The 25,983-nt window shown below is 37.4% G+C and overlaps 1 protein-coding gene across 2 annotated transcripts in view; it reads left to right on the top strand.

The window, feature by feature from the left end:
- mapk8ip1 (mitogen-activated protein kinase 8 interacting protein 1) overlaps positions 1–24,390 on the top strand; it is a 44,200-nt gene extending 19,810 nt beyond the window's left edge. For both annotated transcript variants that reach the window (XM_023332884.1, XM_023332885.1), the window contains exons 3-12: positions 2,980–3,237; positions 8,594–8,675; positions 12,762–13,886; positions 14,941–15,016; positions 17,027–17,199; positions 17,642–17,745; positions 17,915–18,031; positions 18,495–18,565; positions 18,714–18,812; positions 21,188–24,390. In XM_023332884.1, coding sequence (XP_023188652.1) covers positions 2,980–3,237; positions 8,594–8,675; positions 12,762–13,886; positions 14,941–15,016; positions 17,027–17,199; positions 17,642–17,745; positions 17,915–18,031; positions 18,495–18,565; positions 18,714–18,812; positions 21,188–21,260 — 2,178 coding nt within the window. In that variant the 3' untranslated portion in view covers positions 21,261–24,390. The remainder of the gene's footprint in view (positions 1–2,979; positions 3,238–8,593; positions 8,676–12,761; positions 13,887–14,940; positions 15,017–17,026; positions 17,200–17,641; positions 17,746–17,914; positions 18,032–18,494; positions 18,566–18,713; positions 18,813–21,187) is intronic.
- The last annotated feature ends 1,593 nt before the right edge of the window (positions 24,391–25,983 follow it).

The following is a 25,983-nucleotide window of genomic DNA, read 5'->3' as shown; positions in this document are numbered from 1 at the left end:
AACTTGTATCAAAAACAAATTTTAAAATGCTGCCATTTTGTGTTTTGTAGTAAATTTTATCTTAAAAAGAGACAAAACCAAAACTTTAAAAGATATTGATTCTTAATTAACCTTGACAAACATATGCTTTCATACATTATTCTCAAGTCTAACTATTCCTTCAGGGTCTTTTTTTCTTTTAGTTTTTTATTGCTTTACATGATATGAGTTGTCTATTGTGTTTTTTTTTTCCTGCTCACTCTACTTTGATTAATAAATTCAATCATATCCCTGGCAGCAATGTTGCCTTCATCACCAGGGTGGCTTGTCTCTTAGCAACAGGGGGACAAGAGTCAATTAAAGTGGCCAGCCACAATTTGTTGCCATTAAAGGAAAAACCAAAAATAAAAAAAAGAAGAAAAGAAAATGTCCTGCTGCGATAACAACTATTGAATTTTTAGTAGATGAAAAAGGATGGGAAGTGAAGAAAAACTCTTGTTTAAATGTAGCTTACATCAGAGACAGTCGTCTGGTGGCTGAACTGAAAATAGAAGAGGAGGAAAGGATGAGTGAATCTGAGTATAGACGGATGGCAAGAAACCACAAGCAAATGATTAAACTGTGATTGGCACACAGATAGATAAATGGACACGTTGTTGGATTGAGATTATGCTTGATTTTTTTTTTTAAAAAAAAAAGAATGTTGGCTGATTTAATGTATGTATATAATGCTAGATAGATGGACTTTCAGATTGACAGATCAACATATTATCAAAATGAGACATGTGGGTAGATGAGCAATGTAGATTGAAAAGTAAATGAGTGGATTTAGAGATCAATGTATAGATGAATGGATAATATTGTAAAACCTAAGTTCTATAAATGAAAAAAGAAGAAAGTTTTCTTTTTACCGCATTAGATGGGGAATTACTATTTTGAAAGTTAATATAATGTTTCACAGCCAATTGTATTTGAATTGAGGGTTCAGAAACATGTCATAGATAGCAGAACAGTTGCATCTTATGTTCAGAATTTTTTTGTTAACTTTTTATGATACATTTCTGGAAGTTCTGTTTTAAACTAATTCTAACCCTTGGTTGTAATTTATAATGGAAAAAATACTAACTTTGCTTTTATCATTATTTTTAACCCACTTGTGGCATGGCTTCACAGCATATACATTTTAAATGCGACTGTTAATACTAAGTACTAACACTTCATTTTTATCTCTCTAGTATAGACTTTACTAGAGGTGTATAAATAATCTTTTTCTGGCTGCAACATCCGATCAAACCTTTACAGATTTTTAACCACTTTCTGTTCTCATACAAAAAGGCCTTTTTCCTTCATTGGTGAAAGACAAAAAGTGAAAGACCTTTGGAAATCTGGGATGAGCGCCTCACTGCATGCAAATGTGCTAGAAGGCAACATTTAGCCAATGGAAGTGGATTAACCTCCATTCCATTCACCAGCTGGGTTTTAGTCACAGCCTGCAGTTGTAAAGATGCATGTTGACAACCAATCTGCTGAAGCTCAAATGGAAAATCTAAATTATTTCACTTGTAATATTTACACTGAACCATAAAGATTATGATTTTGACTTATTTTATGACAGTGACTTATTTTACTATGCTTGAGTGAATACCAATAGTATTGAGAAACATTGTTAAATGTAAGTTGGCAAAAAATAGTTTTTTGTTGACTTTAAAACTCAGCTGTTGATGACATCTCTGTTAAATAATCCAGATTTATCTGACTTATTTTACTTGGGCACTTGAAAATGTACAGAAGCTAAGGTAACGCATTCAGATATTTTGCACAGTTTTCATGTTGTCTTTTTCTTTATCTTAGTGTTTTGCAACTAGACTTTGCATGTGAAGGAAAGAGAGAGTTAAAGACTATAATAGGCTTTACAGTGACTCTGAAGTCCATGTCAAAGCCAACAGAAACAGTTGGTGTTGTTACTGTGTGTTGTGTTCAGCTACTGGGGAATTGATGATAAGTAAAGCAGACTTAACTGGCTCATTGCCCTTTTACCTACTGTCTGTTCACAGTGCTCATATGAGTTTAATGTTGTGATTTGGTAAGCTTAAAGCAATATATATATATATATAGACAGGTTGTCCTACTATTTTTGCAGTCACTTCGAGCATTCACAATGCAGAGGTGAGGGACTCATAATTGTCGCAAAGCAGTCATCTTCATAATTCATTATGGGATTAAGTAATCCCATAATTCTGTGACATTGATGTATTTTCTGTTAATGTCACAGAATTTAAAAACATTCCAGCCCGGCTTAGCTGAAGATCAAATTATGCCAAAATCTGGTGTTTAGAAAGATGATGGTAAAGCATTATTTATGACAAATTGGTACCTTCCTACAATATTGAAGAGTAGGACAGCTTTATGGGTACAACTTTAGGTCATAAAGAGTTGAGACATAAGCAAGCATATCAATTATCTTTGGATTTTAAATGGGTGGAAAACTAAAATTATATTGAAAAGGAATAAATCCATAAATTGTTTTAAGTTAGCATGTATTTCTTCCACCCTTGTGATGAGTTTGAGACTTTTCCTCTTCTCTTGCCACTGAATTCAACTAAACCAAGCGTAAACACATTGGTTGTGATGTATTAGCACCTCTTAAAATCAAAATAGCCTAATATGAGCATAATTTTAGATTGGAAGTACAACCACTGACTTACCAAAAAAGCAAAGAAAGAACATCTCACAAAAATTAGACATAGGGGAGAGAGGTTTCATTCTTTATTATTCTAGGGAAACATTATCATTAAATAAGAGGATTCTATAAATCAGTTGTGTATGTACTGTTTTTAAGGTGGCCAACTGTTGTCAGTGCAACTGTTGTTGCTGAAGACAGAACGGCCTCTAATTGGTTTGCTCCATCTCCTCATCCCATGCACACATGCTCTCTCTCTCTGTGTGCCACTCTCTCTTCCTCTCCTTTGACTGACGCTGTGCTTCCTCCAATCCCTGCAGGGCCGTGTGAGGCGAGGAACCAGTAGCATGTCGGGGAGGGTGGAACTGGGAGCAGTTGGCCAGTTTCAGGCAGAGATGCTGCATTTGGAACTCATTGACGGTGCTGACGGTTACCGCGGTGATAAAGACACCTCGAAGGCATCCGCTGTTGCAAGTGCGCCAGTCACCAAGGACTCTGGAGCACCTGTTACCATGGATACATACCGACCCAAGAGACCTACGACCCTTAACCTCTTCCCTATTGTGCCTCGTTCACAGGTATGGCCTGGATTATCTTATCTACACACACACACACACACACACACACACACACACCCCTGCACACTTCTGACAGAGCACAGTGCTAGTGGAAATCACAAGCAAGATTATTTGTGTGTTTGACTGCCTTATGTGTGTTTATTCCATTAAACAACAAAAAACGTGTTTTCAAAATTGAGAAAAGATTAACAAAACAGGATGGATGGATGAACAAAACAGTTGACATTTCCACAGAATTCATTACAGTTGTTCTCCTGATAGGATGTCTTTTCTAGACCAAACAACGGCTTCAATTGTCAAGACACATTTTTCCCATTGGTGCCCATCTCTGTTTGTGCTTGAATAGAGCTCGTGATGTGAGTGGTTTTGTTCAGTAAGTCAGTCTGTGTGAGAACAGAAGAGCTATTTTCTCTACAAGGTGCTACAAGGTGCTCAATTAGGGCAAATTGTATACTTTTAGTGGTAGTTGCCAAACAGTATAGGGCAAAATGGAAATCTTTTTAGTATTGTAGTCAAACACATATAAGTGTTTGGGGAAAAAAGATTGTGTGAGATAGACAGCATAGTGGAAAAGATGTGGAAATTAAAACATTGAGTTCTATCTGTCAGTCATTTCTCTTATTTGCTGACATTAATAGAGCAAGAATGTACATTTCTGATTATGCTTGAGAACCATAGTTATCTAGGCAATATATACAGTTTTTTCTAAGAAAAGCAACCTATGGACATAATATGAACAGGGCCACCAAATATGGGCAATAGCAGAATGTGAAAACATTGCATGGTTCAATGAGTCAGCTAAGCTATTTAGATGTCAGTGTCAGAGTGTGTAAATAACACTACAGCATGGACCCATGTTGCCTTTCATCAGTGATGCAGACTAACAGTAGAGGTGTAGTGCTGAGGGGGATATATAATTATTGACACACTTTAGGGTCCCTATTACCAACTGACCAAACAATGCACCTTTGACAAGATTTGCATCATTTATGTGAAGCTAACCAATCTGTGGTGGTATCATGTCAATATTGACCAAAATTTATGAGAAATGTTTCTGATATCCTGTTGAGTTTATGCCATGCATAATTAGAACAGTTCTGAAGGAAAAACCGGGTCAAACCCAGAACTAGTGAGGTGAAGTTAATAAAATAGTCGGTCAGTAGATATTTTGACTGGATCAAATTTTATTCTTTGCCTCAGATAGTAGAGGATTTTTCTACCAGTTTATGGTTAAGCAGTTTAAAACTTGGTCTTTTTACTTGTTAAAGATTATTCACAGAATTAATTGAACCCTAAGCAATGGGCCAAATGCCATTAAAATTTGGGTCAAATTAACAATTTGATATTTAGGGCTCTACCCATATGGCATTCTATTGGCATTTACTAGTGTCTGTGCAAAGCAAGAGTTCTCTATAGAGACTTCTCATCATTAACGAGAACTAAAGCAGCTTTACCATTGTCCCAGTTATGTCACCCAGTTGGTTCTTGCAGATGTTTCCTCACATTTTCTTCTGGACGTATCTTTCTATTAAAGGAAAGGTGTCCATTCAGCTGTTGCTCCATTAATGCTCAGTAGACTTAGAGACTTAGACTTAGACTGACTTAGACTGACTTTATTGTCATTTTGCATGCACAGGGTGTATACAGAACGAAATTTCGTTGCATACGGCTCAGGACAGTGTTTTGAGCTTCCAATGTTGTGAGGTTACTCCAGAATAAAATAAAATACAGTATAAAATATGAATATAAGTATAAAATATAAAGTGCAGGACTGACAGTAAAATAGAAGTTATTTAGCTCTGTACAGTATGAAGGATTGTTACAAAATCAAATACATAATGCAAGTGATTGTCCTGTGGCTCTACTTGCTTGTCCAGGAGGAATAAGTGGTGAAAGTCAATGCAATCTGCTGGGTTTCCTTAGATGAAAAACCTTTTAACCTGAATAGTCAATTAAACTTGACCGCATTGATTGATAACTAGAGTCAAACTGGAATGTATGTAATTGGTTGTTTGCAAGTCACTCTGTACGACTGTGATTATAACTTATTTTGGCCTAAGATATTTGTTGTGCATTATCTGTTTGAGAGAACTGACCAGATATTGTGTGCGTATGTTGAAAGTGGGTCAGTACGACTTCCATTGTCCTGGTTTTGCTTTCTGATGGCTTAGTAAAAGTTTATTTTGCAACATGTGAGGGACATTGATTCCTAGCCATTCAACATGAATGGAAGGATTATAGAGTACCAAAATAAATCAACAATTGTATGCAACAAATTAGCACCATTTTGGAATAAAGTCTGAGCCTTTTAAGATGTTTGGAATATCCTTTTAACAATCATCTAATTGTTTTTATTCCTAATATGGATTTGAACAGTCAATTTTGGATGGTTGTCTAGCCTTTCTTTTTGTTTTTCAATGATGAACCAACTACACTTGCATATTGAGCTTATTGCTGTTTCTAGGTCATCTGCATCTAGGTGTCTCCAGTTTATCAACCATTTCAGCTTTCCAATAGTTCAAATAGTCATTGAATTCATCACTAAGAAGATAAAACAGCCTACACATCACTGATTCATCATAGTAAACCAATGGTAATGCTTTAGTTGGTGAGCCTGTTACAGCCAGCATTAGTTTCTACCTCTATGATCTTTGAACAGGTGTTGCTTTGTACCCTGCTCAGAGAGTTAGACCAATTCTTCCTTTGCTACGGCTGATTTACAGTGTCTGTCTAAGAATTTATTTTGCATGCGATGCAGCAGCAGCTGGAGTCTGTGTCCTTCTTGTTGCCACATTGAGCACAGCTGCTCAGATTATTACTGTCTGTCAGGGAATCAATTAAGGTTGTATTTAGCTATATTCAAATATTTGTCTTCTCATGTGAGCCTCTTTAGTGCTAGTTTGGCAAAGTATCTTTGTTATAATGTACAGAAACATAATTTTTCATAGCACAATAAGTCAACTTTTTCTTTATTTAATTAGGCTCCTCTTGTGGAACCTAATTTTTCCTAACAGTTTTTGAGGCTTAAACAGTGAAATGTTGAGCAGCTTCAGTCAGACAAGATGAGTAAGTAGGATACAGTGCTTATAATCTTCAGGCAACCTTTTCTCTCACATTGTACTGTAACAAAATGGGGGTAAAAGGAGACAGAAGACACAGTAGGACCGTTTCCAGGTCAGCAGATTTGTACTACTGAACCATGGTGTATATGTTTAGTTGTGCATACTTTTGTAGCAACCAAGAGTTTTTTGAGCTAAGCAGAGCTCAACAGTTCATTAGACTACTGAGACTTAAATACAAAGTAAATAAGCTGGCCTACAGTAGAGAAAAAACACATTTTTGTTGACAGAGAAAGTATTTTCTGACTGTCCCTTTTAAATCTGCATGGGTACAGTGAGCCAACAGACAGAGGAACAGAAGGCCATGTCAGAAAGGATTCCTCAGAGTTAATCTAAGTCTAAGGCTAATCACTCATCTAGTTAAGACACACTACTTATGTTGAAGTACATGCATGTTTTAGTAAGGGATTTGCTAGATCTACAAACTTCTTTACGGAGTTTATAGTAGCAGATCTACCAAAACCAGTTCAATTGGCATGAGGTGACATTGCAGAAAATAGCTGTGAAGTGAATGATTCTCCTGACCTTACCACATCCTAATTTTTATGTCCTGCCAAATTTAAAACTTGATTTTAATTTTAGGGAGCAGAAACCTTCTCATCTTTGCCCCTTCAGGAAGATGGTCTGTTTTTTTATCAGTTTGTGCAAAAGAAGATGCCAGGACAATGAAGTTCATCAGACATAATGTCACAGTCTGAGACATCTTGGAAAACATTCAACAATGAAATCCAGTTTAATTACAGCAACACAATCCTAGTTATTAACACTGACTCCTTTGAGTTCACTCTCCCCAGCCATGATCAGCTTGTCACAGTGGTAAAATCTTTATCTTCCCAGATCTATGGGTGCAGTCTCCCACCTGCTGATTCTCTCGTTACCACAGCAACAGTTGAGTTTCCGCCTGGTAAATGTAGAAGAACGATGACTCATGTGTAGTGGGTGGGTAGAAGAGGAGGACAGCATCTAATTTGGGACACACTGCGGTCACAGGAGTTTCCAGTTCTTCTGTCTGGTGTTTTTCTATATCTGGAAATTAAATAAAACTCTTTTAAACCCAAACATAGTTTTTGAATGTGTCTGATATGAAAAGCTGATCTTAAACAGCAGTTTGATGTATAATCTTTTTTGACAGTTTTTAAAGCATTCATGTTGTCCCATCATAACACTTAGTTTATTTCCTCTTAGGATATATTCTGTCGCAGAGAACGTTACTGCTCATTTTCAGTGATTCTGATCACCTTCTGCTGTCTGTGCAATTTTATTTAATTGAGCTCTGTTGCTCCAACAGTAAGGCTGAAGCTCATAGAACCATTGGTAATACACCATATGGTGTGGTAATGTGGTGTATTACCACACCATATTCAAAGTCTTTTCCTATTAATCTAAATTATATGTTTTTAAAGTTTTCAGCACATGCATTATTTGTAATATGGAAATATCCCATAGTGTGTACTTGAATTAAAGCTGCAGTAGATAATTTTTGTAAACATATACTTATTACATTTTTGTTTAAACTGTTACTATATAATGACAGTGTAACATGCGACAGATAAACTGTGAAAAAACTAATTCCTTTGCTTCTACCCTTCCCACTCCTCTTAGATAGGCTAAAGCTAGTTTCCAACACCACAATCATGAAGGTGACTGTCAGCATGAAGGTGACTAGTCAGCAAGGGTTTGAGTTTCAGATTTCTAAATAGACTACAGTTTACAACTAAGCTGCATACAGGATTGGGGTTTTTAATAGTTCTGAGATTTTTTTGCCTGCATTTATTGTTACAAGATGAGGAAAGTACAGATAATGTGCCTCAGCTATGATGCTTTCTTTACCACTAATACCACTATTTAGTCATCACTGATGTAAAATGATATTGCTATTGAGATGATACAGTAACAGTGCTGTTGTAATTCGTGAACAGATAAAATTTTAACATCTAATTCAAACTGAGTTAACCACAGCTCTGTGTGAATGAACTTTGTGCTCCCAGAATCTTTTACAAAAGGTTGTGTCCCTTTAAATGCATGCCACGAAGCACGAACAAAAGAAATCCCCACTCATTCATTTGAGTCATTGTGTGTGTGTATGTGTGTTCGTGCATGTAATGCTCTCACAAAAGTCGTTGACTATATACCGGCACCTCGAACTTTTTAACATAGTTCCTTTTTGTCGTCTCTCTAAGTTTACCTCTATATCCATCTTTTCCTCTCACCAATCCTTTCCCTTCCTCTTTTTTCAGGACACATTAAACAACAACTCATTCGGAAAGAAATACAGCTGGCAGGAAAAAGTTTCAGGCTCGTCCTCCCCTCTTAAAACAGGTGAGCTTTCATTTTACTGGTTCTTTATAGAACAACATTAAACTTTGTAAATGTGTCTTTTACAAAGCTTGCTTCTGAGTAAGGTTGTTTCAGTTGAAGTTTCCTTCGACTGTGGTGAGGATTTGTGTAATTAGGCCCGAGCAGCAAAGCGCTGCGAAGGCCTATTGTATCTGTACTGTTTCTTATTATTACGATTCTGCCCCCCTAAAGAGGAGCCTTTTTGGGGGCTTTATCATATTCAAAAACTCACCAAACTTGGCGGTGGCGACTAGAAAATTTAAAAATTTTGAATTTTAAGGTTGTCGCAAAAATCGCAAAAAAAATTGCTGAACGGCGGCAACTAGCAATTTTCTGTTGACACAATGGTATGAACGTACTTCATCGTAGAGACATGAAATTTGGTACACTTGTAGAGCTCACCAAAAGACTCAGAACTTACATTTAATGTTAAAAGCCAACTATCACAGGAAGTCGGCCATTTTGTATTGAACCTCCATTTTTTACCTCGATTTTGACGTTTACAGCCTTCGTATTTGATCGAACTCCTCCTAGGGATTTCGATTGATCGACTTCAAACTCGGTCAGTCTGATCATAAGGCATGTTTGATTTAAAGTTATCAAATTGGTGAGTTTTGGAGCATGTTGAAGGGGGGTTAGCAGGGGTCAAAGTTCACCTACTCGCCATGAAACACGAAACTCTTATATTTCCTATACAAAAACACATAGAGGTATCAAACTTTCAGTGATTGATCGTCATCGGGTGTCCTAAAATACCCTGTGGTGAAATGATGATATCACTTAGGCCACGCCCCCTGAGAACAGGAAGTGTCATGTTTTACTGTGAACGGTCGCTATCTTAGCCCTTTGACCTAATCAACATGAAACTGTGTCCAGAGACAGAAGACATGTTGGTGTGTTGTGGATTCCAACCCCGACCGGCTTTGACATAGCAGGTGGGCGTGGCGGCGTGGCGAAGTGACCTGTAACGCCGTTGCCATACGTTTGGCTCTGAATTCCACAATTTCGGGCCCAGCTGCTCCAAACTCACTAGGATGGATCCTTATCCACCCACCGACAGGAATTCATAACAAAATTTGGTGGGCGTGGCCTAATTTCTCTATAGCGACCCCTAGAGTATTTTAAATGAACAGCCCTAAGCCATGCTTTAACCTAGAATTACGAAACTTGGTACACATGTGTATCTTGTCAGGACGTACAAAAAAGTCTCTTAGAGCCATGGTCGAAACCCAACAGGAAGTCAGCCATTTTGTCTTGAAGGTCCATTTTGGACCTCGAGTTTGACGTTTACAGCCTTCGTATTTGATCGAACTCCTCCTAGGGATTTCGATTGATCGGCTTCAAACTTGGTCAGTCTGATCATAAGGCATGTTTGATTTAAAGTTATCAAATTGGTGAGTTTTGGAGTATATTGAAGGGGGGTTAGCAGGGGTCAAAGTTCACCTACTCGCCATGAAACACGAAACTCTTATATTTCCTATATAAAAACACATAGAGGGACCAAATGTTCAGGGATTGATTGTCATCAGGTGTTCTAAAATACCCTGTGGTGAAATTATTTTTTTAAGTAGGCCACGCCCCCTGAGAACAGGAAGTGTCATGTTTTACTGTGAACGGTCGCTATCTTAGCCCTTTGACCTAATCAACATGAAACTGTGTCCAGAGACAGAAGACATGTTGGTGTGTTGTGGATTCAAGCCCTGACCGGCTTTGACATAGCAGGTGGGTGTGGCGGCGTGGCGAAGTGACCTGTGATGCCGTTGCCATACGTTTGGCTCTGAATTCCACAATTTCGGGCCAAGCTGCTCCAAACTCACTAGGATGGATCATTATCCACCCACCGACAGGAATTCATAACAAAATTTGGTGGGCGTGGCCTAATTTCTCTATAGCGACCCCTAGAGTATTTTAAATGAACAGCCCCAAGCCATGCTGAAACCTAGAATTACGAAACTTGGTACACATGTGTATCTTGTCGGGACGTACAAAAAAGTCTCTTAGAGCCATGCTCTAAACCCAACAGGAAGTCGGCCATTTTAGATTGAAGTTCATTTGACCTCGATTTTGACGTTTACAGCCTTCGTATTTGATCGAACTCCTCCTAGGGATTTCGATTGATCGGCTTCAAACTCGGTCAGTCTGATCATAAGGCATGTTTGATTTAAAGTTATCAAATTGGTGAGTTTTGGAGCATGTTGAAGGGGGATTAGCAGGGCTCAAAGATCCCCTGTGATTGACTGTGTAATATGTTACACAGTCAATTACAAAGGGGATTATTTTGTCATGTGTAAGGCAATGCTGCCCTCTGGTGTCGAATTACTGAAATAATGAAACTATTTCAGTAATTTCAGTAATTCGACACCAGAGGGCAGCATTGCCCTACGGAATGACAGTTCAATGTTGAATTGAAAAGGAAAAAATTAAATAATTTGTAATTCTAACACAAAAACTCACAGAGACACCAAAGTTTGAGTTATTGATCATTATCTTGTGTCCAATAATATCCAATGGTCAAATGATGACATCACGTAGGCCACGCCCTCTGACAACAGGAAGTCTTGTATTTTACTGTGAACGGTCGATAGCTTCTGCACCAAACTTTGCACGAGTGACCCTGGTGGGATCCTTGACGACCCTATGTCATCATATTATGACGTCATATAAGCCCCGCCCCCTCAGAACAGGAAGTGCCGTTTGTTTACTTGGAAAGCTCCGTTTATGGCTCTCTTGACCTAATCAAGATGATTCGGATGATAAACTCTGTCAATGCTCGCTGCTGGCTGAACCGTGTGGGCGTGGCCAAATGGCGAATATCATTCCCTCGCCATATGCATACGTTTGGCTCTTATTCAGGCATAGATCATCCGATTGGCGCCAAACTGGATCTGTATGACCTTTGTTCACCTCTAAAGAGCCCAACGGGTTTGAAATGTAATTTGGCTCCACTGCGCCCCCTAAGTTAATACATGGGTTGTATCTCCTCGACGCATCGACCGATCTGCGCCAGATTTTTTGACAGTCGTCGGGGAGCGCTGCCGAACGCATTCACGCGTGTCGCCTGGTGGACGGGCGGGGAAAATGCGCGACAGCTTCTGCGGCGGCTGGCGGGCGGCGGTGCTGAAAACTGCGGCGGAGCTTCTGCGGTGGGGAGTTGGCTGCGGCTCTGGAAATTGTGCGAGACCTTCTGCGGTGGCCGGAACCCCCGCGGTGGCCAATAGGCCGGAGCGGCGCTTGCTGCGAGGGCCGCCCGAGGCTGCTTGCAGCTTTAATTTTAATTTGGTTTGTCTTGCTGTATTTGTATCTTTAGTAGCTTGGATTGGATTTGTGCAATGGTGAGTGGAGTTAGCTGAAGGAAATGCAAAGTGTTTTTTTGTTTGTTTTTAACAAATATAGATTAATATGTGTTTTTTAAATGCTCATAAGTAATTTCTTTTTCTACAGATTATACAGATTATTATTTATTGTTTTTGGGAAGATGTACTTCCCAAGTGCTGGAGAAAAGCATCCTCTTAGCATAGTGTGACCAACAATATGTATTGGTTCTTGCCAAACATAGCATTTTGCATGTAGGCCAAAAAGTGCTATTTTTGTTTTGTCTGACCAGATCACCTTTATGCTCTCTGTGTGGATGCATTTCTATTTTATTTTAAGAAAAGACCAGAAGGAGCTGTCTCATCACAGTTCAATACTGTGTGAAAGATAGAATGATAACATAATGCTTTGATTTACTGGCGATGGATTATGACGTAACATGTGACATAACACAGCAGGCACCTTATCCTAGCTCTGAATTTGATGAGTAAGGGGGATTTATCTGTGTAATCCTAGCATTGCCTTACCATTTCCACTTGTCTCTCTTTCTGCTTTGGTTTTTCTTTTGTCTTTGTGGATTCACTGCCATGTCCATTCGTCTTCGTGGCTCTGCGTTCTGTTGTCTCTCCCGTCTGCATGTCTGCATCATGTGTACTTACTTTCTTTGTGTGCCTGGCCTTTGTATGTGCCTGTGTGGCTGTGTGTTTGTCTGTGTGGCTGTCTGCATGGCCTTGTTTGCATCCTTTCTTCCTGTAGGTGACCTCACACCTCCACGAGAGCACAGCTGTCTGAGCGACGAGGACAAGGTGCAGGGTGGGGCCGCGCAGACCAAAGACAGAGGAACCTCCACCGACGCCCCCTGCAGACACAGCCACACCTCGGGGCGCTCGCATAGCTCAAGCTCAGGGGCTGCAACTCGCTCCAAGCTGCAGGAGAAACCACCCCAACCACCACCGCCGCAGAACTACACACCCGCTCCTCTGTACCCAACGGGTAAGACGGACAGCTCGGGCCACCGAGAAAAGATTCGCCACCAGGCGGATGTTCATCTGGAACCCACAGAGGAGATTTATCTGACTCCAGTGCAACGATCAGCGGACCCGTTGGAACCCCCCAATGTTCAGGAGCGACCTTTTCTCTCGCAACAGACTGAGCAAGGGCGCATGTCCATAAGCTCCGATACAGAGGGACCGCCTCCTTATCAGCCCCTCCCAGACCGGACCAACCCCTCCATTTTTGAGGAGGACGAGCTCTACGTCCCTCCACCTTCCTATGCTTCCTGTGTAGAGTCTCTCATCACACCACCCAACATGGCTGTTTCAGCACAAGGCTCTGTCGCACTAGACCTCAGCCTGAAGGGGACAGGAGCAGGTGCCATGCTGAGGGCTGGCTCATCGGTAGAATATGTGGACGCCACCGATGACAGCTACTGTGGTGAGGATGAGGATGTAGACAGAATAATGATGGACAGGAAGATGAAAAAGACAGCAGGAAATGGAGACGGTGGTGGCAGTAAACCTGCCATACTAAGGACTACCATGAGCTCCGAAGCCAGTAGCCTAACATATGACTCGGTGAAATACACACTAGTGGTGGATGAGCACGCTCAGCTGGAGCTTGTCAGTCTCAGACAATGTTACCAAGGCTACAGTGATGACAGTGACTCAGCCACAGTCTACGATAACTGCGTCTCCTCTCCATATGAGTCGGCCATCGGGGAGGAGTACGAGGAAGATGAAGACGAGGAACACAACCATCAGACCGGAGCAGCGCAGAGGGAAGCCACAGCTTGCCTCTCTGAAGACTCAACACCAGAGGAAGATCTGCATTTCTCCAAGAAGTTCCTTAATGTCTTCATGAATGGTCGTTCTCGCTCTTCTAGTAAGTCCCTCCTACCATTAATCTACCTTTGTACAGTGTATAAGCTGAAAGACACTAAACAATTTGACTTTATCTTAATTTACTTACAATATACATGAGAAAAAACCATGTGCATAACCTCCTTTAGAGATCTCACCCCCTAATATAAAGCTGTTTCCCAAATAATAATTTGACCATTTTGCCTAGTTAAGCTGGAAACATTATATTCTAGACTTATAGCAATAGTTTGATTTAGTTTCTCTTCAGAATTAATAAAGTATTTTTGAATTGAATAATGCCTTATATAAATACTTAGAATTCGGAGTGTTCTCATATAGCATAGATTTCCAGTGTCACCAGGAACATTTAAATTTAAACCATATGAATATTCTGGCTAATTGGTAGATCCTAGCAACAAAAGCTTTTGATTTTCTAGTCAACATAACACCATAAAAGCAAACAACATCTGGCAGTGATTTGCTTCTTTCTGAAACAATTTCTTCATTGAGTGCATGGAAAGCATCTATTTCTCAGTTGGGCTTTGTTGTTTGCAATGTTTCTATGCCATCTGTATTGTACTCTGGTGTTGGTTTACTGTCCTTTGTATTATGAGCATTTTTGAAATCTTTTATGTTACTCAAATAACATAAAAACAAATTTGTCACAATTAAAGCACTTTTAAGTTGAAAACATCCTGGAGTCTTTGTAACATGATAAACTGAAGGCACTTTCCTTCTGTTGCATAAAAGTGTCTTACAGGAGTCAGTCAGTCGACTTTCTCAGTCTTTGTTTTGAACCAACCATTAATCTCAATTAATCTACCCAGTTCAGAATAAAGCAAGTAATCTCAAGGGAATGTAGGTAGAAATACACAAACTCATCAGTTTCACATCCAATTAAAGTGTGATTTATGGACTCTTAATGATCCTTCTGTACTTAAAAGTAACCTGATTGTAGTTTAATTGGATTTTTTTAGTTGCACTATGGGCCTATTAAAAACTGCCACTGTAATCTGTAAAGTCTTATTTTTATGTCAGTTTTCCTCATATTTCTCATTTCTTTTTTGTTATTGAAGGTGCTGAGTCCTTTGGTTTATATTCTTGTATCATAAATGGGGAAGAGAAAGATCAGACCCACAGAGCAGTATACAGGTAAGGCAAAAACACACAGTTCCCATCAAATATTGTTTTGTGATACCTATATCTGTGCTAAAAGGATTTCTGTCTAATCCATATAATTTCATTTTCATCATATTTAATGGAAGTAACTTTGAGCTCGAATGTTACTACTGAAACAACAATCGGTTTTATAAAGAGTTGCATGAATGAGGGATGAACTAGTCTGTATTAAATTATACATTATTTTTGTATTTGACCTCATACTTAAATTGCTGCCGTTGACATGACATTATTTACTTACTGCAAAGACCAATGACACTGAATAGAAAAAGTAAGTGTATTTCCTCATTTAATTCATTCCCACTAGAGATCGGCTATTATTGTACATTCATTGTTATTGCAAAATATTTCATCAGCAGATTTTTGACACTAAACTTTATAATATGATGTTGCATACCTCAAAATTTTGACTATTTTTTTCCACTGTTCCAAGACACCAGAAACAAATATTAATGTATTTAAAATATAATTAAATGCAGTCTATCATGTTCTTTTTAGTAATAAAACTTCGCCTTTTACTGTGTCTGGTGTCCTGAAGTTGCCTATTAAATAATCTGCATATTGTTTCTTGTTACATATTTTTGATTAGGTTTTTTAGAGTAGTTGGACTGCAGTGAATTACAGCCCTAACCATATATCACTAAAAAAGACAGGAAAGAGTTTTTAACTGCTTTTTATCATCACTTATATGTGTATTGCAATACTTCCCTGAGAATATTGAGATACATATTTTAATCCATATCACCAGTTCTTATTCATGGCACAAATTATTAACTTGGTGGGGATGACTGTAAAGCTTTACCACACCATTACAGCTTCATTGAGGATTGCCAAAAATATTTGTCATAAATCATCAGTCGTGGCAAATTCAAATAAGACTTGTGTCTGTATTTTTATCTCAGTATGGCAATTATGTTGTCCTTTTCTCTCCATAAAGTACAGAGAAAAAAAAGCTTCAATTTCACCCCAGTTAGCACTGAGTGCTTCCAGCTGCTACTGAAAACCTCAGGCTGTTCCAGGCAGTGGGAAGCAGGGACCAAAACAACAGCAACACAGCCAACAGAACAAGAGCGTCTTTATCTAGCAAGACATCATATGATGCAGGGGGGCATTGTCCTTACATAGCCCACTGGGCAGTCAATAACTGTTAGGAGCAGATGTGCTTCAAAATAGCTTTTCCTTTGATATGCACGTCTGAAGCCGATTTACAACCCTTTAAGCATAAAGTTTATGATAAATTTACATGCCTTTTCAATGTCCAGCTTTAGAATGTATGAGAAATAATGCAAAGAATAAATGTATTAAACATTCTACATAATTAAAAACTTAAATTGCAGGCATAAACTGCATTTGTTGATTGATTTGTTGAAATTAGGTTATTGTAAGTTTATCAAAGTTTCTATGTCAATTCATATCTATTTGTTTTTAGACTCATGCTAACATAAATGTTACATATGTAGGAAAAGTACATGTAAAATCTGTTTTGTAAGATTGCTCTCTTCAGTGAAACATTGCTGTACTACCTTGCAAAAATAAGTGGTCATTAGCATTAAAGATGAAAAGCGTTCATATATTCATTCCTTCCTTCCCATCTTTAGCAACTTTACCCAGTGTGAAAAACTGGGTAACAATCATCTAAAAGAATACAGAAATATTTTTGAAGCAATGTCAAAAAGAAGCTTACTTTACTGTCTTCCTGTAGAATCAAGCTGTGCTGCAGTTGTAAAGATAACTTGTGAAAAATAAGTGGAGAGCTGTCTTTAGCTGTCTTTGTTTTATTTCAATCTTGTAAAACAGTGCTATGAAGAATGACATCTTTGCTTTGACTTTCACTAAAAATTGTACTCCTAATTTCCACCTAATTTTTTGTTAGGTTTCTGTATCTGTCCAGGGAGCCCAAAGGCCTGGCACCTCCCTACTCGCTGCACTGTCATTGCTCTTCCGTTACCAATTTAAATGTTGAATTTTAACAAATCTCAACAGGTTTGTGCCTCGACATGATGATGAGCTGGAGTTGGAGGTGGATGACCCGTTGCTGGTGGAGGTCCAGGGAGAGGATTACTGGTACGAGGGTTACAACATGCGAACTGGTGCGCATGGAATCTTCCCCGCCTACTACGCCATAGAGGTGAACAAGGACACTGACTGCTACAAAGGTACTTTCACAGCTGTTATGTCCAGATGTTAAAATTACAGTAATTTTGAAAGAGCAGCAAACAATGCCAACTTTTACTTGTATTGCCTACAAAGTGTTTGGTTTTCAATTTTGAAGTTAGAAAATCATTCCAAAACATCTTTAACTTGATGTTTGAATGAAGATAGTTCAAGTGCATGAAAAAAAAAGTTCTATCAGATTTGCTGGAAATACATGTAGGAACCTCCTCTCCTTGTAGTTAATGAAATTGATTTTGTTGTACAGTAAAATTGGAAACACTAAAGTAAAGAATGAATCCAACTAATCCTGCTTTTTATCAGAGTTATATAAAAATGCTGAAGTGTTTTATTGGCAATCAGTAAAGTTTTCAATTGCTTTTATTTTCCTCCTGCCTTTAATTTCTGTTCATACATTTTTGCTATTTTGTTCTCCTCTCTTTGCAGTTAAGAGCAGTGAGTGGATGGACAGATACCGCTTGAAGTTCCTTGGCTCAGTCCAAGTGCCGTATCACAAAGGAAATGATGTTCTGTGTGCAGCCATGCAGAAGGTAGGAAGCCCTTCGCTGTCCATGACTGTGTTTACCTGTGAGTGTACAAATACACTAGTACCAAAAAAAGGTTATTTTATTTTTGTTGATGAGGTGTATTAACCTAAGAACTTATCTTTGATGAATTTCTAATTAATATTATTAAGTAAATCATAATCATGTCCCTCAGATTGCCAACAACAGACGAATGACAGTCAAGTTCAACCCACCTTCCTTCTGTGTCCTGGAGATCAGCGTCAAAGGAATTAAGCTTGCAGTTCAAGAGGATTATTACGCTTCTGACAGAGTAAGACTGTTTTTGGTACTTTTTCTTTTCCATGTAAAATATAAACATGCAATCTAGCATATCAAATTTGGCCGATTTTCCCCACAAAAAGTAACTTCTTTCAAGGACTTTTGAAACCATTAAAAACTCTATAGAGGTCAGCATTTTATCAAAGCACAATAGAACCAAACTTTGTCATGTTATGTGGTTATATGCTGCATATGAATTAGATATTTTCTTGATTTAAAAGTATCAAATGCAAGAAAGCATGATTCTGTTATCATTGTAAAATAAATTTATAGTTGATTGAAACAAAACATAATTGTTTTAATTGTCCAACCAGAGATCCTGAACTCAAATCCATTCCAAGCACAGTTAGAAACAAGTACATGTGGTGTAATTTTTGACTTTTTATCGAGGGGGGTTGTTTTTTATTTTAATCAGAAATGTTATTCTCCCTCTTCTACCTGTGTCTTGTCAACAGAGTAACGAGTGCAGTCACTTCTTCCAATTAAAGAATGTTTCTTTTTGTGGCTACCATCCTAAAAACAGCAAGTAAGTTTTTCCCTTTTCTTACTTTCCATATGTGGTGGCTTTAAATTGCCACTAGGTGTCACTGTATAAAAACAAATCAAAAATGTTAAACTATTAAGGTGAGTGGGATCCTCATATCCTGTTTGATGTTGTTTTTTTCACCCTACAGGTATTTTGGTTTTATCACTAAGCACCCAGCAGATCAGAGATTTGCCTGCCACGTATTTGTGTCTGAAAACTCCACCAAACCTCTTGCCGAGTCAATTGGGTAAGTTGGTGCACATCCGATAACTTTAGATTAGTTATTTAAAAACACTCTTTGATGCACAGTACATGCAAAAGTATTTATATCACTTGGACCTTTTCACATTTTGTCATATTACAACATAATGTAGTAAATACCCGAAGTGGAATAAGCATTATACATGATATTCAAGTCATTTTAATAAAGTAAAATCTGAAAAGTGTTATTTTTAATCACATTTACTCCGATACCCAAACAAAATCCAGTGTAACCAGTAAACTTGAAAATGAATGTCTTTAAGACATAGAGTAGCTGCATGATGGTGCAAGTTGGCCCCAGGTTCTAATCCTGGCTTTGTGTCTTTCTGCATAAAGTCAACATGTTCATGGATAAATTTGTGAAAGTTAAATAATAAAACAATGTCGGAGGCTTCGAAGGTCTCACAGGCCGTTACTCAAGCCATAATCTGAAAATGAAAGAGTACGGTACCACTATGATCTTACCAAGAAATATGTGCAGCCATGCAGAAGGTAGGAAGCCCCTTACTCACCATGACTGTGTTGAGTGTTCAAATACACTAGTACCAACAAAAAGGTTATTTTATTTGTGTTAATCTGATAATGAAAGAATACGATACCACTATGATTTTACCAAGAAATGACCTAAACTCACATGCCAGGCAAAAAGAAACATCAGTGAAGATGATAACAACATCAGAACAACCAAGTCATGCACTCCACAGATCTGACCTTCATGGAAGCAGGAGAAGATGGAAGGCATTGTTCAAAGACCGTTTAGTGTGTACCAATGCACACTCCATGTGCATTGGCACATGGAGTGTGCACTAATCAGATGAGACCAAAACATAGCTTATTGGCTTACATGCAAAAAACACTGTGTAGATTGAGGCAATCTGAATGTGCCTTAGATACCCCATCCCCACAGTTACGTATTTTGACCAATTTATGCTTTAAAAGGTAAAGGGAGATGGACATGGCTAAATCCTGGTGAACAATCTGAATCCCAAACATGCAGCCAGAGCTACAACAGACTTATTCAGATTAATGGTGTCCAAAGTCCGTGCTTTAGTGCTTTAGATATTTCCAACACAAGGGAGCGAAATACACGGTGTAATAACATGCCTCTGAAGAACGAGCTAACATGACGAGGTAATACATTTATTTGCATCAGCTTAGTTGGAGTACAAACATAATAAAACCTGAAGGGCACTGACGCTTGAGAACTAGAATTTGATGTCCCTCATTTAGATAAAACCATATTTATGAGTTAGAATGGCCCAGTTAAAGTCCAATTGAGGATACATGAAGAGATTTCAAAACTGATGTTCACAGGCAACACACACTCACAAAAGACTTAGAGGTATAATGTCATTTTGTGAATTCAAAAAGTGCCCAAATCCTTTTAACACTTTTAAAGTAAAGGTTTTTATTTTGTTTCATGAGGTACTACTTAATGAATTTGACCCCTTTAGCAACTCTACTAGAAGCAATGCATCACTTCACATGATGCTTTGGTAAAATATTGACCTGTCACATTCTCCATTTTCTGATTAAATATTTACCCATTTCCTTCCAATTCATAGCCATGCTGTATTATCTTTATTTTATTTAGCCACTTATTGGTATATGACACAATACCATTTCTGCAAGGAAGTAATGGTTTATCTATCAGTGTTGGTGAATAAACTACATTAGAGTTTCTGGTTTTAATGTGGCAAAATATTTAAAAAGTTTAAGGGTTATAAGTACTTTTGCAAAGCGCTGTATTGTTTTGTGTATTGCTTTTCTGTAGTTGGTGATATTGTAAGTCTCTTGATGGATTGTTTCAAATCAAAGGCATTTCAGTGTCTTGTTTCACATGTCAACAGATATATTAACAAAAAGCAGACGAGGCTGAGTAAGCGAATTGATTTGTTGACACAACTAGTTTAACTCAGTATAAATACAATCCATAGATTTCTGTCACTTACAATCGAAATTTAAAAGTAAAAAAAGCAGCTCTCGTTTTAAACTGCATGCGGATTAGAGTGAAGTTGTGTCAAAGTTTATTTATATAGCACATTTACAACAACCTCTGCAGACCAAAGTGCTTCACAACATCACAGGTAGATAAATGATAAAACAGAAAATAACATTAAGTTTGGTAAAAATGATAAGACACTTTTAAAACTTTATATAGAAGGAAATGACAGAAAATGTCAAAACTAATAACATAAATAAAAACCAAACCACACCAAACAATACTTAATTTCAGCAGTCCATCATATACTTGAAGATTAGAATTAGTTATAATTCAAATTGTATGCTACGATTCAAAAATTTGAGTGTGTAAATTCAAATAAAGGTAAGAAATGACGGCTCTTCTTTTCTCTTCTTCAGGAAAGCATTCCAGTTGTACTACAAAGAGTTTGTAGAGTTCTCGTGTCCAACAGAAGACATTTACCTGGAGTAACCCCGCCTTTGACCACAGCCTTGTACAGTACACTGTATCATAACATAAATGTGCATGAAGGACAAATATTTAAAAGGGAATAAGAAGAACAATGACTCTAACATCTCTAACAAACATACAATGACTATTTAAAACCCCTTAGCTGTCATAAGGACACCGGTGTCCTCATGGAACCTTTGGATTCATTCAAGTATTTTCAGGGTGACAATTTGTGCAGGAGCAGGGGATGGAAATGAGTCAAAGGAGAAAAACATTATGCAAAGGTGAGAGTTTGAAGGTGGAGTCCATAAATGCAAAGCACAATTGATGTACTTCTGCAGCAGTGGGAACAATACTTAGCCTGTAGCAGCAGCTCTGTCATGAGAGCACTAGATTCCTTCACATTTCAAATGCACCTAAGGCAAAAAATAGTATCTTACTTCTGGAAAATGAGGGAGCTGTATATCTACAACAGTAAGATAATGAACACCATTCAAAATGCACATTAACTCAAATAAAAAACAGTGCAGATACTTTATTTATTTATTTTTTTAGGAAACCTTGTATAAGATTATATCCACAAGCCACCGTAAAATAAGGTTTTGAAAGTTAGCTTAAAGATTCCATCTGAATTCTGGGTCATATTGATGTTTGACAGAAATGAACTTGGTTCACATTTTATCAAACACACTGAACTGGTCAGATATAAGTTAATCTGCGGGAAAATGCCTGAAATTATGTTTCGGAGTGAAATAGGAAAGTACTGTAGATGCCTATTTGTTTTTCTTGAATCATTTTGGTTGCTGTTAACCTGATTAAACGGGCTAGGATGCTGAAAGTGTACAAGTTTCAGGCTCTATGTCTGTATACAAGTTTTAAGTGCAGAGAAGATGAAATATACCAGCTGACCTGCATCCAAAACAAAGAAAATGGTCTTACAGATTCTGTCATCACACTTTGTACTGCAGTGTAATCACCATCTCCTGTAGATGTAGCTGAGTTGTACTTACAACACATATTCCAATGATCTAAATCGATTAAAAAAAACAATAACACTGTGCAATTACTGTGTAGGGTAAAGAACATCTTTGGTTGACAATGCAGGGCAAAGCTAGGCAGCTGTAATTTATGTTCCATAAAGGTTAAGTTAATGCTTCACGTTTTGCTTTTCCTGAATATCAAACACACTGTGCTCTTTGTTAAATGTGACCCAATCTGTTGCTTGAGGTGCCAGCAAAGGAACAAATTATAAGCTCTGTTTGTCTTCTTATCTTCACTAGTAGTGCCTCTTTTATATTAATTAATTTTAAACTTTCTCAGTAAACATATTTTGCCACCGAGTGCGTTTAGTTTACGGGTTTGACTGAGGATTAAGAAGTTGAAGTGTTTCACTGTCACTGGCTCTTTATGCCACCGTATTACAAATTTGCTGTACAATATCCTGGCTCTTGAAGTTTAGCCTGATAAAATAACTTATTTGACAAAACAATTTTTTCACCTATTGGGTAAATCAAACAAGATTACTTGAGAGGATTAAAACATTCTGACATCTGTTTGAACAACATGCAGGTATGAATGTAAAATACAGTGTAAAAGATTTGTTCTTTAAATATCCATCTGCTATGTCAGTGTAAATATCTCTGAGGTGTGCTGGACAACAAGTAAAAAGATGCTAAATTATATAAAACTTAAAATAAATGTATGCATCCAAGTTTTTTTTTTACTTGTGCTTGTTGACATTTAGTTTTTATTATATTACATTTTACAGATTAGATAAAATTAGTAAATTCTGTTGTCATATTCAGAGTTTCCAAAATGCCCCAACTGTGTTTTGATTTGGATGGATATGGTTGAAAATAACAACTGTTTATTAATCACAAGAAAAAAAATATGTTAAAGGCACAAAGTGATTTTTGAAAGGGGGTGGGGCTACCTGGTTCTGCTCAAAAATATAAATTACCCAAATTGTATTTCTTATTGTCCATTTAAGAATAAATAACTGAATAAAACATAAAGGCACGGACTTGTGGCAACTTGTGCAAGAACGAAACAAAGATAAGCATCTTGACACCACAATCATTTCACCTTGTCAAGTGTTAACGTGAAAGCAAATAAAAATCTTAAAAAATGCCAGCAAGAATACACATGAATCACTTTGTTGAAAGACACACCCTAAAAACCAGCTTCTCTGGAAACAGGAAACTGTTGTGTAAGCTGTAGAACAAGATGAACGGGAAATGAACATCAGGTAACTTCTAATTATCCTGAAGAGAAATGGTACAAAAGACAATGCAGCTTTAGAGGACAAGTTGGTCTGACATATTCAATCAACCTAAGACAGAAACCACCCAGGTTTAATTATTGCAGGGTGTTGGCATTAATACAGGGACACCAAGCAAAGGAAAATATTTTAAATGAATAGAAGTGAAGAAAATATCAGCCATTTATGTAAAAGCATTTGACATGTTTTTACCATAGCTTCACAAAAAGATGCAAAATGTCATGGAAAGTAAAGAGCCTTGACTGTCATACAAAAATATCAAAATATTTTTGTATATGTTTTTGCACTTTTTTTTTGTCACCTATTATCCGACACAAGTAATCTTTTTGGAGGTGTATGTTAAAATATACAAAGGGCCTTGGTGATCATTACAGAAAACCAGTGGATTACTACATTTATCTTATGGTATCTTGCTTTTAGCTTACAGTAGTTAAAGCAAAGTGACATAATGACATTTTTTTTCACATCTTGTCTAATGTCCAACTCTAATTAGATCATTTTACAGATGGGTTTTTGCATCGTATATTTTACAAAAGAATAAAGGTATGTAAGCTAAAGATAAATACTTGAAGATTACTGGACTTTTCTGTTCATCTCAACGGTTACATTTCTGTCACTTTCAACATTAAAGTCTAGCTGACTTTCTTTTGTCCAAACGTCTTTTTCAAGAGCCAGTCTAGGTAACAGAGAGTTTACTGCAGTGGAAATGATGGAAAAAAATATACAAAAATGCCATATATAAATAGTAATGTAATATTTGTAATTATGAAGAATATATTGTACTGTTTCAGTGTGTTGTAAGTGAAATTTCTCTTGTTTTGGATCTTTTTCAGCTGTGAACTATTCTTGATTTAAAACTGTTAAAGCAGATTTGTGTCCTGTCGTATTATGCAGCCATCATTCAGCCACATATCAACACATTTACTCTGATGCAACTCGATGAACAGTCTGGCAGGACAGAAAATATGTTGACACAGACATTTAAAACATAATACAACATTGGATTGTATTAAACTTGGCTACATTCACACTGCAGACTGAAGTGACCCAAATCAGATTTTTTTTGCTTTAATGCAACTTGTATCGGATATTTTCAGATCAGTCCTAACAACACAGATCCCATTTTTGCTTTGATATGTGGTCCTAAATCCGATTCATATCTGATTGTTTTAAATGTGATCAGAGTCTTACAGCCAGGTGGCATTTATCCAACCTTTACTTGACAAACATCACTATTCTGCATGCTGTTATCCAGATGCAGGAAGAAAAACAACCATGGTGGATGAAATGCAAATTAAGTTGTTAATGTGTTGGCTTCTGTTGGAAAACAGAAGCTGTTGGAAAAGTTGTAAAACATGTAATCTAAAGAAGCGGTTACATGTTTTACAGTCATCTGAAGTCATCTCTGTGGTTTCCAGGCAGCCAACAATTGCCTCTAATAAGCTAAAGTACCTCTCTTATGGAAGTTGGTCCACATGGGAGGGCGAGCTCACAAAGGTGTAGTGTTTTTATTTTTACAGCAAAAATGTACAAATGGCAGGATGGTTGTGAAATGCAAATTGGATGAAATGCAAATTAAGTTGTTAATGTGTTGGCTTCTGTTGGAAAACAACTTTGAAATTGCAAGACGTGCTCCACCATTACTATCCTTGTTTACTTCAGCAAACACTTCAGAACACTTGAATCGCATATATTTGGAAACGTGAACTACAGCTTAAAGATTAATCAATGTGAGCTGTGGGGTTATGCAAAAAAAAAAAAATCTGATTTCACAAAAAAAATCGGAATTGATCAATATGCACACAGATTGATCATTCTGTCTTCATATATACGTTGATGTCATCCATGTGGATGAAGTGACTGAGGGTGTTTCAATAAAGAGGTCAAGATCCATTGCCACTCTTTCACCAATGCAGAATGGTTGCAGAGACGAAGCATCACCTCTGTATATCCTACTCTTGATGGTGACTTGTCCAGTTGGCACTGTTTTGGCCAATAACATTGTCTTCTACATTCCCATTAAGTTCTAAAAACACCAAGTTCCATGTGTGGGGCATCAATACATAGTTTTTGTTTGTTTTTTTTTCAGTCTATCACCTCCTTTGAATTGCAACATTAACATGGTAGAGGGGTTTGTGTACCTCAATGATACTTAACAGAGGTGGGTAGAGAATCCAGTAAGAGTAGAGACACTTCAACATATTTCTATTCAAGTAAAAGTAAAAAGTAGCCGTAAAGTGGAAATTTTGGTATTTTAAGTATCAAAATGACAATAATACATATAAGTAACAAAAAATAAAAATCATTTTCTTTCAAGATTATGACATTTTAATAAAAACTGCAAGTCTGGTGAAATTTTGGTTAAAACATTTGTTTTTCATTCAGTGGGTAGAGAATCCAGAAATTTTATTCAAGTAAGATTAGTAATACTTCATAATAAAATTACTTAAGTAAAAGTAAAAA

Source organism: Xiphophorus maculatus, chromosome 4 (assembly GCF_002775205.1).
Source record: "Xiphophorus maculatus strain JP 163 A chromosome 4, X_maculatus-5.0-male, whole genome shotgun sequence".
Lineage (NCBI taxonomy): Eukaryota > Metazoa > Chordata > Actinopteri > Cyprinodontiformes > Poeciliidae > Xiphophorus > Xiphophorus maculatus.
The sequence above is the reverse complement of the archived record's forward strand: the minus strand, read 5'-3'. Positions and strand labels throughout refer to the sequence as shown.